Here is a 19,160-nt window from a genome sequence, read left to right on the forward strand (position 1 = left end):
CGTTGAGTAATTAATAAAAAACTAGAATAAACCTCAATTCTTTCATTAAAAATGCCGTGAAATCACAAATATATATTCGAGTATGCGCTACATCCGAAAATGGCTCAATTCGCTATTGGTTTGTCTATCGATTGCATTTGAATGTAAAATTTCATGCTAATTTTCACATACAAAGCAGGAAGCCGAATTGGGCTCGCCGGATTGACATATCGAAGTGTAATTGGATTCGGAACTGCAACTTCCCTGCCGGAAAATCGACTTTTTTTTCTCATAGAAGCAGTAAACATTTATTTTCAAAATCAAATGTTTATCTCTCTAAATCTGATACTGGAAGAGTTATTAAAAAAAGCGTCGTCAATCATTTGATTCTTCATCGATGCAAAGTTGTGAAAGTTGTTCGAATATAAATCATTTTATTCATAAAGTTAAATTGCTTCATTTAAATACGGAAAGTCTAAATGCGATAAAAACTTGCACGCGCTGTATCATCAAATCTTTAAATCCGCCGAGTTCTTAACTTCCTCTTCGCAATGAGTAAATATTAAGCTCATTGATAAAATCGAATGTCTTTCTTAAGCTCTCTGGGATTGTAATAAATCCACGAAATTATTTCCTCGGCAAAAATTATTACAAAACTTACCGATGGTATAAACCCAACATTTTCAAAATTAATTAATTTAGAAATCGTTACGAGTTGAATTCGGAAATACCTGAAGCAACAGTATAGTTGGTACGGTTAGTATGTTTAGCATGTGGCAGTCTGAGGAGTAAAGCTCCAAGTCTAAGCACAACATTCCGACCCGCTGCTTGTAATAATATTTACCTTAGAAACTAACAAACTTGTAGTGCTATGACTATGGAGTATGTTGTCTATGATGGCTATGATTCCAGCATATCCGGCACCTGCATATTCGATGTATCAAACTTTGTGTTTGCACGCGTGTAATTTTATACCATTAGTATGATACTAACCCTAACCACCAGATTTAATGATACTGTGATATTCGATAATCTTCTATATTCCAGGATGATCGAAATGTTATATTTGCTAACCGGATGGAGTTGAGGATGATGTGTTTGATGATATGGAACGAAATATCTTTGCACGTAATGATTTGTATTCAATTTGATTTTAAAAGGTACACAGTTTCAGTTATAGTGTTATTTATGATTTTAGAAATTTAAAATGGCTTTAACTTGAATTATTTGCAGTTTAATATTTTAATTAATATTTTATACATTATTTTTAATCAAATTTTAGTTATATTATAGGTTATATTAGGTATATTCAGTTTGGTTAGGAAATTGGTATGTAAATCCATCGGAATTCAACGCGATAATTCAAATCGTAATATATTCTGGAAGTTAAACTATTCCAAAAAGTTTAGTTTAAGTATTGTTTTGAAAAATTGACTTGAATTGCATTCGCTTTAAATACTAATGCGGTTGTGTTTAATTTTATTCAATATCTTTGTTTCGTATCTAGTCAAGAGTTTAAATAAAGTTTATCGCATTGATGCGTATTATCGAGCAGCCTCAATAGAGTCTGTCTGGTACGTGCATGCAAACATATTTGTTTCACTCCTAGGCTGCTGACGTGTTCGGGATTCAGGTTCAAATTGCGACAAACATTCAACATGTACATTTAATTACACATCGTGTGCACGCTATCGTTGAAATGCTAAAGTTTTACGTTTCCCTTAACGCCACCAATGTTGTGCAATTTCATCAAAGTGAACTGAACAAAAGTTGCTTCATTCGTATGCAGATGTACGAATATTACATTTTGGTTCATTATCGAACTGAAGCTTCATATAGTTTATTTTGTATCATCTGCTAATATCTAATTACTCTAACAATGTAAAGCGTCTTGGTTAGGTTATGTCATCTTCATAATATAACTAACATTGGCAAAAGCTAAAAATGTTGCCCATTTTTATATATTTAATTCTAGGTTATGTAATATAGTTGTTTTTGGTGGTAACAATTAAAGCAGTTTTTGTGTGGGTATTACATATGGGTTTACCATCGATGCGGAATTATTGACGATTGTCACATGTTCGTTGTTTCAATATTTTCCTAACCTATCCCCTTGGCTACTGGCGGACACTGGCAGTTCCCTACATAGTGCTACATCAATTTAAACACACCCTGTTATTGTGCATAGGTTATTACGCCACTGGCTCGCTATAAATAGGTTTTTATGTTTTAACATTAATGTAGAATTTCTGCATTCCGCCAAACATGCTTTTAGCAGCAGAAGCGGCAGTCGAGGCAACATTAGTAGCCGCCGAAACAGCAGTCGATGCCGCTGAAGCGGCTTGAGACACGGCCGTCGATGCCACATTCGTAGCAATATTTCCAACAGAAGCCGGCGGTGCCGGAGTGACAGCCGCGGCAGCAAAACTAGCCGGCGTCGGGATGCTTCCCGAACGCCTGCGGAGTGATGCCGCAGCCTCTGCAATGCTACCAACCTTTTCTTTCTCCGTCGTGGTTTCGGTGACTTTCTCCTGGTTGCTCTTCTCTTCAGCTTTGCGCTCCTTTAAAGCCTTAAGCAGCTTCCACTTGCTGCCCAATGGCCCCGAGTCTTTGCCGTCATCCTCGCCCATAACGCTGACTGGCACTTCAATTTTGATCTTTGGCACATCCGCCGGCAAAATCTCTTCTTGCTGGACTGCTACTTCTTCCTTGGGGGATGTCGCCTTTGGGCTGACACTTGCTGAAACTGTGGGCTCGGGAAGCGTAATCTTGCACCTGGCAAATTCATCCGCGATGGCAGATTCAGCTTCTTCAAACTCGCTAATGCTACGCTGCGGACTGTCTGGCCCGGATGTGGCTCCCGACGAGTCGTCAGCAACGCTCTTATCTTCCTCTGCTTCCACAGCGTCCTCATACTCTATGGATTGCTTGTAATCATCTTCTTCAATGGAATCATCTTCAATGTCAAGATGTTGACCTCTAGCTTTTGCGGAACTGATAACCAGTAAATTCTTCTCAATGTCAGTAGTAGCAACAGGTTTGACAATCATTTTTAGCTCTCGTAATACAAATGACATTTTTTCCTTAACTTCTTCATCTGGTTCATAGGATTCTTCAACCTCTTCGACTTCTTGCACCGGTGGACCCATTTCTGCTTCTAAAGCTGTTTGGCGTTCCAATTCTTCTAATTTTTTCAATTCATAGCAGTACCATTCATCTTCCGAATCAATACTATCTTCTGTACTTTGTCTTCTAGAAGAAACCCTTGACGTGCTACGCCATGAATGAGTACTCCTACTATCATCATCGTCACCGCGAAAGCCTGGAATTTCTAAACTGGCTTGATGTCTTGACATTCGACCAAATTGAGCCCGGAAACTAGAAGCAGGACTACCTTCACTGTCTGGTCGATGATTCTCGAAGCTTTGAGAGCTTTCAGATGATTTTTGTTCAAGCAAAGATGGAATCTTTTTAAAATCACCATTTATAACATTTGCATTACTTCCATTTATCGCAATAGGTTCAGTACTACGAACTGGCTTTATAACATCTTCTACTATAGGCTGGGGTTGTTGTGGTTGTGGAGATACAATAGGAATAGTCATGCTGGGAGCAACGGGTACCGGCATTGGTGGCGGTTGAGGAATTTCCGCACCATCCGAGATTCGGTCATTACTGGCGTCCTCTAATTCGTCATAAATAGATGATGAAGTCTGCCTTTGTCTATATTTGCCGAGCGCTCTAGACACAGCGAATTCCATACTTGCTCCTCCAAGAGTTACAGGAGGGAAACTCTTGCATTCGCTTCCAGCAGAATCTTCACTTTTATCAGAAGGACCCGAGTTACGTTTATTTTCACCTATAGTAGCGAATATTCCGCTTGAACCACTACCAGTACTCTTTCCGGATATTTCTTCATCAACACCGCCAAAGTGATCAGATACATCTGTATCCTGATTAGGCGTAGTGCTTGTTTCAAATTGTTGTTGATGAACTGGACTCAGTAACTTAACTGTATCTATATTTGCAGAATCACCTGACGCAGAAGGAGGAGAATCTTTTGACTTAACAGGCATTTTCTCAAATAGGTTGTCCCGTTCGTTCATAGACTCAGAATACATACTGCAACTGTCCTCGGAACGGTCATCTTCAGATACCATTGAACTAGCCCGATGACTACCCCACTCATGTTCAGACTGTTCCGGATCAGACAATGATTGAGCATGATGAAAGTTTTTTCTTTTCGCTTTCTGCAACATTCCGGACATGGAAGAAATAATTTTCTTCTTCTTTTTATTGAGACTACTTTTACTAAACACGTTTTTATGGTGAGCGGACGAAGGAGTAGGGGGTTCTTCATCAGTACGACTGTTTCCAGGCAACGAGTACGAGCGATTTCGTTTGGAAAGATGCAAATCAGGCAACCATTGACTTACAGAATTCATCGCCGACTTAATACTTCCACGTTTGATTAATTTCTTAGATGATTTCTGACTGGGCGCAGTCGACTGCATCGCCTGTTCGTTCATATTACAAGAAATATATCCTGCTTGAGAAACAAGTAGACCCGAATCATAATATTTCCTATCTGCGCCATGCTGTTGTTGTTGTACAAGATATTCAGGCACATTGCGGTTTCGCAAATCCAGTTCCAAGTAAGAACCATCCTGTCGTTGGCCCCAAGCGTAGGCTTCTTGTTGATTTTGATATATTGGTTGTGATTGGTACTGAGGAGGATGCTGATGTTGATGCTGAGGATGTTGTTGATGTTGCTGAACATGCTGCTGATGTTCAGGATGGTGATGGGGAGAATGTGCAGCGACCATGTGCGGCGAATGTTGAGGATGCGCTGGTGGATGTGGTTGATGTTGCGGTGTCCTCAAGTTAGGTGGATGTCTTCGTTGTTGATCCATGTATGGAGAATAAGCGCTCTCTGCAGTAGTGTCCATGGACCGCATTGAGCTGGACGTGGAAGCGCTGTCTACGTAACCATCGGGATGCGGTGGAAACGCCAGCCAATTCGATGGGTCGTTGTAGTCGACAGGAACACCTCCGGCTGCTGACAGTCCTTCATACCGGCTGGATGATGTAGGATAATAAGTTAACGCATCTGTGATATTACCAGTAGGAAACATTGTTCGTTGCATAGCTGTTTTATAACCATCGTGATTTTGTATGTTTTCACTGCCGTTACTAGTCGAGTAGGATCGATTCAAAGACTTGCGACGAATAGCGTGCATATCAGGACTGCTTTGATAGTATTCTCGACCCTGTCTTTCATGGCGTGCTTGTTGACGTTCTTGCGCCAACTGTTGCTGCAGCTGGTGTTGCTGCAACAGTTGTTGTTGTTGCTGTTGTAAATGCTGTCTTTGGGCGTGGAGTTGTTGCAACTGTTGTGATTCACTGCTTTCGTACGGTTGAACCAGGTCGGGATATTTTACAGCATGCGCATGGTTCAACTGCCCTGAGCTATTGCTCGTATAGACCGAAGTGAAAGAATCTTGTCTGCCACCTGCCATTGAATAAATAGCAGGTTGCTCACTAGGTGGTGGTTTGTGATGATGCTTAGGCCTGGGACGCGGCGATACGTTAATGTCAGACGCAGGTGCTGGAGCAGGTACAAATGTCCCGTATCCTTCAACCGCTTCCAAACTACATGGAGACTTTACAGTGGTAAATGCAGAGAGATGATGACCGCCGGGTAAAATAGCACTGCAAGTTGGAACCTGCAACACTTCAGCGGCTGGCGGGTGAGGTGACGTAGATCGCAGTTGTTGCAAATATTGCAATTGTTGAGCTTGCTGCTGGGCTTGCTTAGATGCAGGACCGTTCTTTGGTGAGCCAGGCGACTTCTCCAGACTAGACCATCCGCTCATTGACGACAGACCAGAATCAGATTTTGCAGTTTGAATCGTGGTCGACGAATGCGATTTGCTGCGCTTGGGTGAAGTGCGCGGCGATTTTGGTGAGTGTGGAACCTTCGGACTGAGACGACCACCGTGTTCGCTACTAATTGACTTGGATAGCTTAGATCCGTCGGCACCGAGGAAGACTGGACTGGGTGCGCGCTGCGTATGGCTATGACTCAAACCTGGCATCAGGTAACCATCGCTGGAGACGATGTCTTGAGGCGCAGGTGGAGGTGGACTAGGTTCTTCGTTCTTACTAAATTGCTGTTGCTGCTGATGGTGGGGCGACGGTGTTGGCACCGGATCTGTGCCGATGTAACCATCCTGCCTTGTGCGTACGCTGCTTATTGAAAGCGTTGGAGATTGCGCCCGCTCCGACTTGACGCTGAATATCGACGGGGTCGAACAGTGAACTGTTTCAAAGGGCACAGATGGCAACAACTCCTCTCCGTCTGGTGCATAGAAGGGATTCATCGATATAAACGGGTTGTGCGAGGAGGCGGTTGCCGCTGCTTCAACAGTTTCGGCATGGTGCACAGCAGCACTGTAAGCCAATCGGCCCGTAACTGTAGTGTACGGCGCCGAACAGGAACTGACTTCCAGCTGGCGCCGCCTGGGCGATGTTGGCGTTCTTGCGCCGGAAGCCAACGTCTCGGCAACCTCGTTATCAGTAGCGATCATGCTCTCGCTCATCGACAGTCTGGAACTGGGCCGAGAGCTGGGTCGAGACATATAGGATATTGTTGTGGGGATATCCGATTTCCCGAGGATCATCATGTCGTCATGATCACGACCTGCTGCACTAGAGAAACTCCAATTCTCCGCGGGCATTAGTTCTTCCTTTTTCTTCGCAGCAGCCCCGTCCGCACCGCTCGCTTCTTTATGTGGCGACTCTAATAGCTTCCGTTGCAGTTGCTTAATGTTGAAGGAATCCTGCTGCAGCTTGGCGCTTAACCTGTCCAACTCATTGAGCTTCTCAACGGCAACCTTATCGATGGAGCTGATGCGCGACAGCTGTGCTAAATCCTGTTCACTCACGCACGGCGAGTCCCCTCTGTAGTCTTTGTAATCCATTGCAGAGTACACATCCTGTTCGTCTTCTAACCGAATCTCCTCTTCCAACTGCCTCAGTTCCATCTTATCGTCCCCGTTGGTGTCATTATTAGACTCTTCGCGTTCCTCCCAAATCATCCCCAATTGTTGACTGGGTTTTCCCGTATCGGGTGGCATAAGGTCCTCCCGGTATGCCGCGTTCAGACTCCGGTAGAAAGCTTCGTCCGGCACATTGACGTCCTCCATATCCAAAGTCATTATCTCCTGTACTATTGCGCCTTGAGACGAATGCCGCGTTACATCCACGCCTTCTTCAAGTCCGTCCTCCACCGTGCCATTTCCGAGTATCTCTCTTATAACCTCCAACTCTCCAAGTCGACCGTCCATCAAGGCGGATCTTTCATTCCCTTGAGTCGCACTGCCGGAGGTGTAAAAGTCCAGCAGTTGAGCAATGACACTCTGTTGTTCGTAGAGTAGGCTTTCCAGCTTCTCCAGCCGCTCCCACATCTTGATATACTCCTGGGAGAGCAAGTCCAGCGCACGCCACGCATATTTCAACTCAGTCTCTAGAATATTCAACCGAGTACCCAAACGCTCCATATAGTCACTGATGATGTAATCCACATTCGGATCGTATCCGCTTGGGTGGTGCGGCATCAATGCTGAGTTGTCCATCATATCATCGCTCATCTTGCTACGCTTCAATAAACCGACGTGGATACGAATTATAACTTCTCAATAAACTTTTCATAAATCAACAGGCAATAAAATCTTCGTCAAGTACATCATTTCAAGACTCTGTCTTTAACACTCTAGTTTTAGACGCGCACTAATCTCGCTTGATATGAGACCGATATGGTTATACGAAACGTAAATTTAAATTCAAAAATTCGTTGGTTGCAAAGTGGTGCATTAGAAAGTTTCTATCGTTAAACGACGTTAGGCTTAATCAGCGTTAAACCGTTGGTTTTAATCTGTCACATAGTTGCTTCACGTTGAGTTGAGCGTGTGATGCGCGCTGGGAAAGATGGCCCGCTCCCTGCCATCGCCCAAAATCGTGTTTGGTCGCGAATGCATCCTGAGAACCACTATTTAATGTCCGCGATTAACACTCGCGCACAACTATCGCCCATCTTGGCGAACAATGTCTCAAATGTTTACATTTCACTGTTTCCGATTGGTTTAACATCTGTAATAGAAAACAGTACATGGTTAGATTAACAAATCACAGTTTTGCTAATGCTCGTTTCGTGCTGCTGCCTGCTGCGGGTCAATGCTCCATCCAAGCGAATTGGGTTACTTAAATATAAACGTATAATCTAGACAATTTTAGACCGTGTGGGTTCATCAGGTGTTAATTAAAATCGCATCAAATCAGGGATCAAGGGTTCACGTTTAAGTTAAAGGAATCTGTCTTGGAGGATTTATAATGAAAGCGTCTGGTAATTAATTAACACGTTTATTTTTCCGACACAATGTCTCATTTTTTTCGGCGAACAGGCTTTTCTCATACTTATGATGAATAGCACCTGTAAGATCCGAAATGGTGCGCGCACGAGGTCACTACGATTGCCAGAGCCATGCCGGTACGACCAGATCAATACTTTCCTTCACGCCGCCGACCCCGAGAGCCGAGAAACAGAATCAACTCCCGACCGTTCGATCGCACTGGAACGGGCACGAGCGGGCAACGCTCTTGCGGGCGAATTTGAGACGAGAGAACCGCGAAGAACCACGAGTCGGAAGTCTTTCGCATAAATTCCTAAACGGGATGTCGGTCAAAGCGAGAGCAACGAGACTAGGCCAGGCGTGCATCAGCACAGGGAAGCAAGCGGAAGAGTCAGAATCGCGAGAAGTATCGAAGCTGGGGGCTTTTATCTAAAAATAATAATAAATTTTGACGCGGCCGGCACGCTCGGCATGCATAATGCCAGAGTAGGTAAATAAATTTTGCAAAATTGTGAAACGTTTGACAATTGAAATAAATTGAAAACAGCATCTATGCATACTATAAATTTCCTCCTCAAAACTGAGGAACAAAATGTAACAAAACATTTAAAAATATTGCGATCAGAAACAAAAAACATTTTTTGAAAATAAAACTTTTGGTTTAAAACTTAAGCGTGTCAAAGTTTGTGGAACCGTGTTTTAGAAACCACATTTCTCGGGGATCCAGCCTCCATTCTCGAGGCTTCAATTATAAAGTTGTAATTTTGTTTGTCACGAGCCCAATACAGTTTCGCACCATTTTGGTATACAGCATGAGATACATATTAATTTTGCCACTCGCAAAACTTTCATTTTGTGCGACAATCCCAAACGAAAATTTTAGTCTGTATATGCAAAGCATATAACAAATACGTTTAACAAAAAATCAAATAAATTATGTCCGCAATTCTAGAAAATACAAATAGTAAAGCTAAATAGCCAGAACGTGTGGGAAGTTAGTTGGGTGAAGCTAGTTGAAAGGTAAAATATTGCTCTATCAGAACGAAAGAGAGAGATACGCGGCGGTCGGCAGCCCTCAAATCCGTCAGCGGAGACTTAATGAACTCCAAGTAAAGATAAATAGAGGGTAGGCCCAGTGGCTGACGATGGTGAAGATTTCGAGAGTTGGGTTTGAGGACTAGTTTATGTACGGATTGACAATTTCAAACATGGTCCTAACGTCCTAACTCCACACCAAAATTTAAGCCTCATCTTCAACATCACTTCAGCTTTATTTACTTTGCTACTCTACTAAAATAAAATTATCCAAAATTAATGAAGCAAAACAAAAACACAACATTAAGTGTCTTTATGCTGAAGTTTGTCTTCATAAGAATCTCCCACTTTTCTTTTTCGGAGAAAATAAACGTCAAAAACCGACTTTCATGTGCAAGCAGCAGTGACTATCTTTTATGGAGTAATATTGCAGAAAGTACAAAAGTTCCAAGGAGTGTTTTCGAGTGCCAAGCACACTTTTTTCAACTTTCAGTCATTTGCGAAGCCGTGGCATGAAGCGTGAGACGATTCAACGTGTTTTTCTTTTATTCATAACAATCTGGCGCGGTTTTTAATTAGAAAACTTTTCGGTGCGACACTCGAGCCTTTTCTCAAGAATCGGCCTTGGTCAAATTGAGTTTTTGCTCGAAAAACAAAATTTCGCAAAAGATTAAAATTTTGATTCCTGCAATTTCCTAAAGCGTGTTGGCAATGTTGACATTTAAAGAGTTTTGTTTCTGTATACACGACGCAGGAAAAGGCATTGCTTTCATGTTCGACGCGTGGTCATAAATGCAAATTTTTGCGTGCGTGTTGTTCCCCGCTTCCGGGCCTGCCAATGCCAGGCTCATGGTGCGCCTCGTCAGATTGGATAATAAAATCGGCGAAGCGATTTTCGCTGCTCATATAAAGTTCCACAACACGTTTGTGTGTAAAAAAAACATAAATATTGAATATTTGACTTGTTCGATGTAATGTACACACTTAAAAAGTGTATAAAAAACTCAATGAAAACTTTCGATATTCAACCGCGCAAATAAACTCATGACCTGAAGCGTTATGTTTGGAGCGTAAACAATATGAAATGGCAAATCAAATGGAAATGAGCGCGCGATAGTCGATAGCCGAATATTCCTGCCCAACCAACCACAAAGTTCGTAACTAGGGACAAACTAGGAAATCGTTTCGTCGGTGGTGTTCAGCAGGCACCTGCTTAGCGGCGTGCAGCCGCGAAAATCCGCGCACATTCGGTCGCTCCGCAATATATTATTCAGCGTCGTGTTATCGACCCGTCGCGCCACGTTTCCCATCGCTGTATAGCGGGTGGATTCCAACAGGGAGGCAGGGACGCTCACTGAAAACCAGATACCGACTATCGCACGGTCGCAGGCGGCTAGGCAACATTTTCGACTAAATGTTGCCACTAGGCTTCCTGCAACCGTCCGCCCCGTAATTGCGTTGTGTATGTTTTTTGACCAAAAGAGGCAGTCACAAAATAAAAACGCGGTTGGATTACAAAGTGTACCTACACGGGATATAACGCACCACACACAAAAAAAAAACATCACTTGAAAAGAAAAATGCGTGCAAAAACGTTTTTATACGCGCGCTTTACATACAAAAGTTCTACAAAACACGCGTTTAGTTTATACAACTTGTAAAAACCTTCAGGTCGTCTGAAAATTAAGTAGTCCTTGAGAGTTTGTGTATTTTACGAGTATTTAAGAAGTCTTTTAGGTTCTACAGTCATTTTACCTGCTTTAAAAGCGTTTTAACCTAAATGTAAAATCTTTTAAAATCTCTTCTATTGGTTATGTTTTATTTGCAGTTATCATTTATATAGTCATATAATATCGTGCAAATATAATACGAAAATAAATCCAGCATGAAATCATCCGTAAGAAAATGATATAAAACGCGAATGGGAATCGAAAGGAAACGCATCAATAGCATGCGCAAGCGACCGGAAAATTTATCCCTTTAAACATGGGAGTTGAATGTTTGCTTCCCGCTGTTACGAAACTTATTGTGTAAACGGTAAGTTTCGCGTCGTTGTGTATGGAGCGGCAAGTTATTTATAACAGTTTTCGACGTTTCCCTGCAGGAAAATTAATTTGCCATTCGCACAAAGCGGACAAACGGAGCGTACGAGAACACACAGGCACGCATTGTGGCCTCAGGAAGAACGAATTTCCTTTCTAGCCAGAAAAGAACAAAGAGCGATAAGAAAAAAAAAACGAAAAGAAAAAACATCACACACAGGTACAAAAGTACGACTTGAGTGGTGGAGGAGTCTGACGCCAACATGGGACGAGAAAAAGTTCTTGAAACCATGGAAGGAAACGTACTAAGCGAGCAAAGAATGCAACGCGTTCGTTAAAGTTGTCTAACATCGAATGTCACTTTGTATCGTGAGTTTGGCGAGGTTCTTTTTTATGCGCTGCGTTTAACGTTACGACTGTTCAAGTCCGACGCGAGCAGAAAAAAATCACTAGCTGGGATCTTTTATCTTTACAACTACTACCACAATGAAAAATGCAAGCTAAAAGTTTTTGTTATAGTTAACACGCTAGTCTACAACAACTTTTAATGAATACAAAAATATTGGACATAATTTAAGCAAATTGAATTAGCAGATCATGAAAAAGATATTAAAAATATTTTATGCTCGCGTCAGGACAAAAATGATTGATGTAGGCCATCAATGGGGGCAATAAATATTAAAATGAGAAATTGTCGCTTGACGTCCGTCATCCGATCGAAAGCGTGCGCTCACCCCAACGTGATTGTATCGAAACACTTCAACTTTTGCCTGCCTCATTGTGGGCGCTATCGTTAAATCTGAGGTAATCAATGAATAATGAACGCAATAATCGATTAGGAATATGAGTTCTCGTCTGGGTGATAGAACGCTTAGCATATTTAACTCGTTGTGCCATATGTGACATTTTATTAGGCGTCGTGTGCATATGCGCCCGTTGTGCACGAGATTGAATTCACGGGTGGCAAAACGGCGTGTAATTGAATTCACCTTTCAATGTCGGGCGCCGGCAGTGCACGCGCAATACATGGCGAAATCTTTCGACGCAGCCAAAACTCATCTTTCATCTCTGGCGTGATTGCCGTATGCCGAACACGACACGCGGCTTAACTGAAGCTTAATTTTCGACAGTGATTGATCACGCATCGCTTAATTAACGCGCCGCGCGCATGGATTTTGATCATTTCCACAACACACTGCAATGGCACTAAATTAGTTATGTTTGCGTTTAAATTCACGGCGCGAATCATTCTAGTCTCAATTGTTCGACGCTAAAATGAAAAAAAATTATCCTGACTTTTTACACAGCGAGAATTTGCAGTTTGGAAAAGTTGAGCGCACGCGGCGGATAGCCACTCAATTAAAGTTCATTAAAAGTTTTTCGCCTTAGTTTGTCAGCCGTGGCGATTTGTGCTTCTTTCAAGCGTTCGTAGTTGAACATTAGACAAAGCCACAAGCCCGCAAAAACTTACAACGCGAGGAACAAATGAGCGGATGCGCAACTCCGGAAGGAACCAACAAGAGAGAGGAAAAAAGCCACAATAGATAGACTTCATTTATCAAAAGTTAAAAAAAAATGTATACATCTATACAAAATAAAAAACGAATTTATCCAGTTTTAAGTTTAGAAGTCTCACAAGCACAAATTATATTCAACTGTCAAATCAAGTTTTCCAGTGTATTCCGGTAGGAATTTGGAATAAAACAAAAAAAAAAACGTTTTAAAAGCAAATGGATAATTCTAGAAAATTGCAGAAACTGTTGAACAACAATTTGAATCATTTATTTACATACCTACTTTCCAGTTCGAATACAAAAAAATAACGCGTATTCCCACATCGCGCAAAAAGTTAATGCGATGGTGTTATGGATAATCAATAAGAAATTAATAATTTACAAGCGTACTAAATATAACATAAATTCCTATTTTCCTGTAGCAGCGATAAAACTTGTCTATAAGCCATCAAACACTCGCAAAAGTTCTAAAAGATTAAACAAGGCGATTATTTCTCCATGGAACTTTTCTTCCTTTACGATTCCTTTGATTCGTGATATTCCAGATAAATAAATAATTAAATAATGTTTGCTCAACGTTAATATATCGATAAGTGTATTTTACGTATGTTTCCGAAAGTCAAAAACTAATTCAATAAAAACGACACAGAAAACAAAATAAAAAAGCACCGGGTTTTGTTGATATAATTTAATGTACGTATCGATTGCATGGTTTATTCGATATAATTTACGATTATGATTGACATCTTCATTTGATTGTTTACTGGTGATGTTTGTGATGATGTAACCCAATTCGCTGTCCATCAGAAAGGACATTGAATATATTGACTGTATTGACAAGCATTGACACTGCGCATAAGATCAATACCACAACTTACGCATAGGCAGATTTATACCAACTAATGTCATTATGGATATAGGCTGATACCTGTGTAAAGAAGAAATAAATAACAGGGTTATGTCATGTTTGCCGTGGCAAAGAAAGTCAAAACATTTCGACTCAAACAAAAAAAGAACGAAATACAACTTTGATTTCTATCGCAAACTCCTGATAGACCGTAGAAATTGGAAAACTTCGAAAAGCTTTGACTCTCTGCTGAGAAATTCAACATAAAGCAAACTAAAAAAACAGGAAAATAAATTGAAAGGTCGTCCGAGTCAAATTTGTTCAAAATTAGCATCGGAAGACCTGGTCAGCTTTACGGCTCCGTCGACTTGCCGACGGACCTCACATGATATGCGCCAATAGTTGCCAAATACCACAGTCATACGCCTAATACGAATAAAAGGTGAGGAGTACGACTGTGGTCGTTATTGACTTCAAATGGACATTCAGTGGTGAGAGATGTCAATTATTCCTGGCCACTGGAACAATCAACATCACCGCTACGCTGTATTGTGTATAGCAAACAAAATGTCATCAATGAAATTAATTTCTAATCGACAACAATTGAATATAATATCGATGCCTGCAATTGACACCGCAGTTAACTAATTAATTAGCATCTAACGGATGAAAGTGACGTGTGTAATTAACCAAAACGGAAATTGCTGCTGGCGAAACTCGTAGTGAAATGTCAAAAGAATAAGTTAACTTAACTTAAACTAGGCGGTAGTGGAAAGCCTTCTGAGCGTTGTTGAGCGCAAACTTTTTAAAACATCGTTTAATATAAACTTCTGTGTGTGCACGATTTGTAAATTGTTTCCTAGCTAGTGCGTGCCGCAAATCGCTTGCCGCGTCGACTTTCTTTCCAGTTCGGAAAGCGTCATTAATGAGGGAGGCTTTGCGTGCGCGAAGCCCGAGCACGTCGTTACGGTTTTGTATCAGCGTGCGGCGTGCTGATCCTTCAATTTATCAACTTCAAACTTCATCCGAAACATGCGGCACATCTGAAGATGTATCGCACATATATCGATAGATTTCCGCTGCGATTTGGAGTTTTTTTTTTTACTCGAGAGACGCAGATGTTTCTGTTTTTCGCAAGTTTAACATGCAACAGATACTTTTGCTTTTTGTTTTCTGCTTGTTTTGGTTACTCGGCTGTAAATATTACGATGAGGCGTTTTTTTTTTTTATTCTCGGATGATGTCATGCCTAATTTTTTGTATTTTTTATGATGGACGCACCCAGTTGTTTCACGCGTAAGGACTCTGACTTTATACGAGAAGCTTGTTTATTGAAAAACATATTTTAACGCTTGAAATGTAATGAGGGCAACTTTTTACAAGCTGAAAGGTTGTAATAAAACGCCATGCAAATTACCCTCTCAATTTTCTGACAGTTTTAAACAAGGTCTATTGGATCGCAGACATTTTTCACAGACAAATTTCGAAATAAATTCCGAGATAAAATTCCAATACAATCCTTTGGATTTTCGATGTATTGAATTGTTGCGAACTGTAGGAAATATGCTACTGTCGCCGGCACTTATTTCCTTATACTTTGTCCTGATATTTTTACATTTTTATACCTCCAAGATTCAGGGCTTTGGTTAGGTGCATGCGAATCGGGTGATATACTCGTTTCGGTGAGTGAATAATGTATTATTCATATTGTGAGAGCAAGTCAAAGTTAAATGTATGGAAAACGCGATTTTCATTCTTTCATATTCTTTTTTCTACGTTAAATCTATAAAAATATATTTGAAACTAAATATTTCAAAAATAATAGATAATATTATTTGTAAAAATAAAAATAAAACATGATAGCTTCCTAGGATATAAAAATATAACAAAGAAACAAAGCAATTTCATGTATACCCTGCAGATCAAGGCGTAAAAAATATAATTTAAGAGATAAGAATTTCACACGCTTGAGTGGACGTTCGTGCCGTAAGAAAACGACGATAAGAAGCATGTTTTTTTTTGTTTCGCCCCGAAAACGTTTTATTTCAATTTTGTTTTGAAAACACCATTCCCAAAACATTTCACTCTCAAGAGAAAAAAAGTTACCAATTAAATTCAAACCAAACTTGAATATCCGATCGAAAATTTAAGACATTTGTTACATGTAACTTGATCAAATCATCAATTCAGGTAATTTATCGGCGCTTAAATTACTGCTAACACCATAACAAACTGCCCTGCTGACTCCTTTTTATCAGGCTCGTTGGTTTCTTATAAAAGAAGGAATAAAGCAAAAAACCTATAAAACGCTAGCGAAAAACGAGCGATAGAAACAACAAGCGGACAATATCGCCGCGTATGAAAATTTACGGCTGGAAAGAAGTAAACCAGACCGAGCAAAAAAGAAGCGTCAGAAGTTGCAGAAGAAAAGGAAGAGGTAGGCGCACAGGGTCCACAAATCGATACGCGCAGGTCGATCCCGTAGGAATTTTGCCCCATAAGTTTGATACTTAATCAACCTTTTATACGACGCAGCTACTAGAACGAAATACGAATGTAAAGACGAACGACAAATCCTTCCTATCGTGTTAAAAGATAAATAAAACAAACGAAAATAATGGAATAAATATATTTCAACTTAAAATGTAAAAATTTTAAATTGATTTATTGTAGATTTTTTGTGAACAAACTTTTACTCATCAAAAGTCTTTGTAACAAAAATGAGGAAATCGCACGATTGTTAATTCCCTTTGTGTACAAATTGTATTACCGCCTTTTGCCTTTTCCGTTTTTTTTTCTCCCCTTGTTCGCAACCTTCAAACCTGCCACCCTGTCTTCCCTAGAATGTTTTCTGCTACCGCCGCTTTAGGTGTGAGCTCCTCGACTTGCTCCTGGTAACTAAAAACGCTCTTGTTTCATCTCACGCTCCCCGCCTGTGGCAACTACAAGGGCGCTAAGGCCGCTAAGTTTAAGGGGATCTAAGGTTAAGTAGGAGCAGAGTCTGAGGGCGCGTCGCGCGAAAGAGAAAAGAATGACATCAGAAATGCGAGACGCGCAAATTTCATTAGATTACATCGCTTGATGCCAGCGCGCGCGCAATTCGCCACTCTCGACTTTCCATGTTCGAGTCAGTTGGTACCTACCTACACAAGTCGATTTTTCTTACGTTTTCTTTGCGTACAAGTCAAACGCGATTTATCATTCGACACTTTTTTTCGCGCAAACTATTCGACTGCTAGTGACTTATGATAGTGCAAAGCGACGTAAAGTACGAATAAGAAGTTGGTTTATCGCTGGCAGGTATTTGCGATTGAAAGTACGCGTATTCACAAACTCTATGCCTATATAAACGTAGCTAAACGTACTCAAACACTGTTGTATCGTTTTCAAGAAGAACCATTGAATAAAGTCAAGTAAAGTAGGAAGTAAAGCTTTAAAAGCACACTCCAATATCGAAAAGTCAATATCAAGAAGTAAAGTTTTGAAACAACTTCGAAGGATTTAAATTGAAGAATACTGTCAAATTCTAATTTTTGTGCATTGAATTTATAGCTATTCTAGCTTTTGCCCGCGCCTTCATTCCGGTAGTGTTTAATAAAAATGTAATTCGTTTTTACTCTCTTGTTCTAGACATAGTATGTGTCAATTCCATCAATAAATTCGCAATATTATTTTAAAGAAATTAATTATATAAAGAATTGCTAATAATGCACTTCAGCGCGCCATCTCGGATTCAACTATTTAACTATAACTATGATTGAATCTCAATGCCAACTTTAATCCTACAGAAAAGGGCTGCCTTTAAGTTTTTCCCGGCAATTATTCAAATTTTTCTCGCCGTAAAAACCATCCTTGGACTTCAACGAACATCTTAAAAAAAGAATTGGCCAAATTAGTACAAGCGTTGTTGAGTTATGCGCTTACCAACAGATTTTGCGATTCATTTTTATATTATACATTTCCGAAATAAATTATCATGTTCATGTCGCACCCACATTACTCTTCACCCTCATTCCGCAGCCTTTTCATCTATAACAAAGCGATAACGCGGCGCATAAAAAGCCTAATCAAAAATCGATTCTCAATTTAATAAGATTAGTTACACACATAATAATGATAGCGGTGCGCCCAAAAGGTCTTCCCGGCTTTTAATTCAGCGGGGAGGAGAAATTACAAGCTTTACCAATAGACCGACGCCGGTGTCCTCGTCGGGGGTGCGCACGTTGCGTTGCGTAACACCAAATTCGAATTGATTTAGGGTTGGAATTAGACACGTCGCGCGAGCTCCTGACCGATTAATTAACAATGGAGAAAAACTCCGATTGGGTAAACGCTTTACAATCCTACATAACCAACAAAATATACGTGCAAAACATAAAGAAGTGCGCAGACCGATGGTAGAGCTTAACCACGAAACACGACAAATCGATTAATTAAACACGAATTTTAGTTTCGAACAAAGAGATTACATGCACACAAACCACAGGCACTTTAACAGGTAAAAGTTTAGTTTGGTGAATTTGAGGTATGTCCGATATTAACGTTATATCAAAATGATATTGAAATATTTACATACCAGAGTAGATTTGGATGTTCAAAGTTAAAACAAATCAAATGAATTTTACATATTTTAATTGATTTCCGTAGTAAATTCAAAACGAGCGTGAAAATATTAACCGTAAAATTTCCAGTCAGTTGGCAATTAAATTGTTTTAATCATGCAACACGCCGAGTCGTAAAATATCTTATTAGCATTCCGACATTTTCCAACTGGTTGATGGCGAAAATATTCTTTACGATTTTCCTCACGTGCAAGAAAACGAAGCTGAAGAAAACGAAAACGAACAATTCACGAATCAAGCAAAGAATAGCGAAATAAGGAATAGGAAATAAAAATCCCCGCTGTATATAGCAGTATAATAAAAAGATTTCAGCATTGGCATTCACATTCAGTGGTGGTGACGACCAAAGGCCCAGAACAATTTTCCTCGCGCTTTATCACACCTCAACGCGTACATCGAGTTGTACTGTACTGTGTGGTGAAGCAAAACATGCTGCATATCGTCCAAGGTAGAAATTTGCAGTTAACGACATCCAGAAGCTAAGAATGAGGCAAAGTACAGCAAAAGCAAAAAGCCAAAACTGCGGCGGACGAGGATTTCGTTACTTTCGGAATGTTGAACGCTCAAAATTCAGCTCTCAACTTCACAAACCCACATCAAAAATGATTCCATATATCCGCTTCAAACACACATAACAAGCATAACCATGTTAAATGCATATTAAGCTGGTATTATTACAGAGCAGCGAGGAACGTTAATGCAAAAGTTTTA

The 19,160-nt window shown here is 40.5% G+C and overlaps 1 protein-coding gene across 7 annotated transcripts in view; it reads right to left on the reverse strand.

The window, feature by feature from the left end:
- Window positions 1-19,160, reverse strand: part of unc-13 — a 52,201-nt gene that overhangs the window by 22,581 nt on the left and 10,460 nt on the right. For all 7 annotated transcript variants that reach the window (XM_065315007.1, XM_065315004.1, XM_065315006.1 and 4 more), the window contains exon 2: window positions 2,475-8,130. In XM_065315007.1, the coding sequence (XP_065171079.1) occupies window positions 2,475-7,631 (5,157 nt within the window). In that variant the 5' untranslated portion in view covers window positions 7,632-8,130. The remainder of the gene's footprint in view (window positions 1-2,474; window positions 8,131-19,160) is intronic.

Source organism: Atheta coriaria, unplaced genomic scaffold (genome assembly GCF_025399875.1).
Source record: "Atheta coriaria isolate IRGN ID8LTWV9N9 unplaced genomic scaffold, Caltech_Dcor_3.1 hic_scaffold_10_pilon, whole genome shotgun sequence".
Lineage (NCBI taxonomy): Eukaryota > Metazoa > Arthropoda > Insecta > Coleoptera > Staphylinidae > Dalotia > Dalotia coriaria.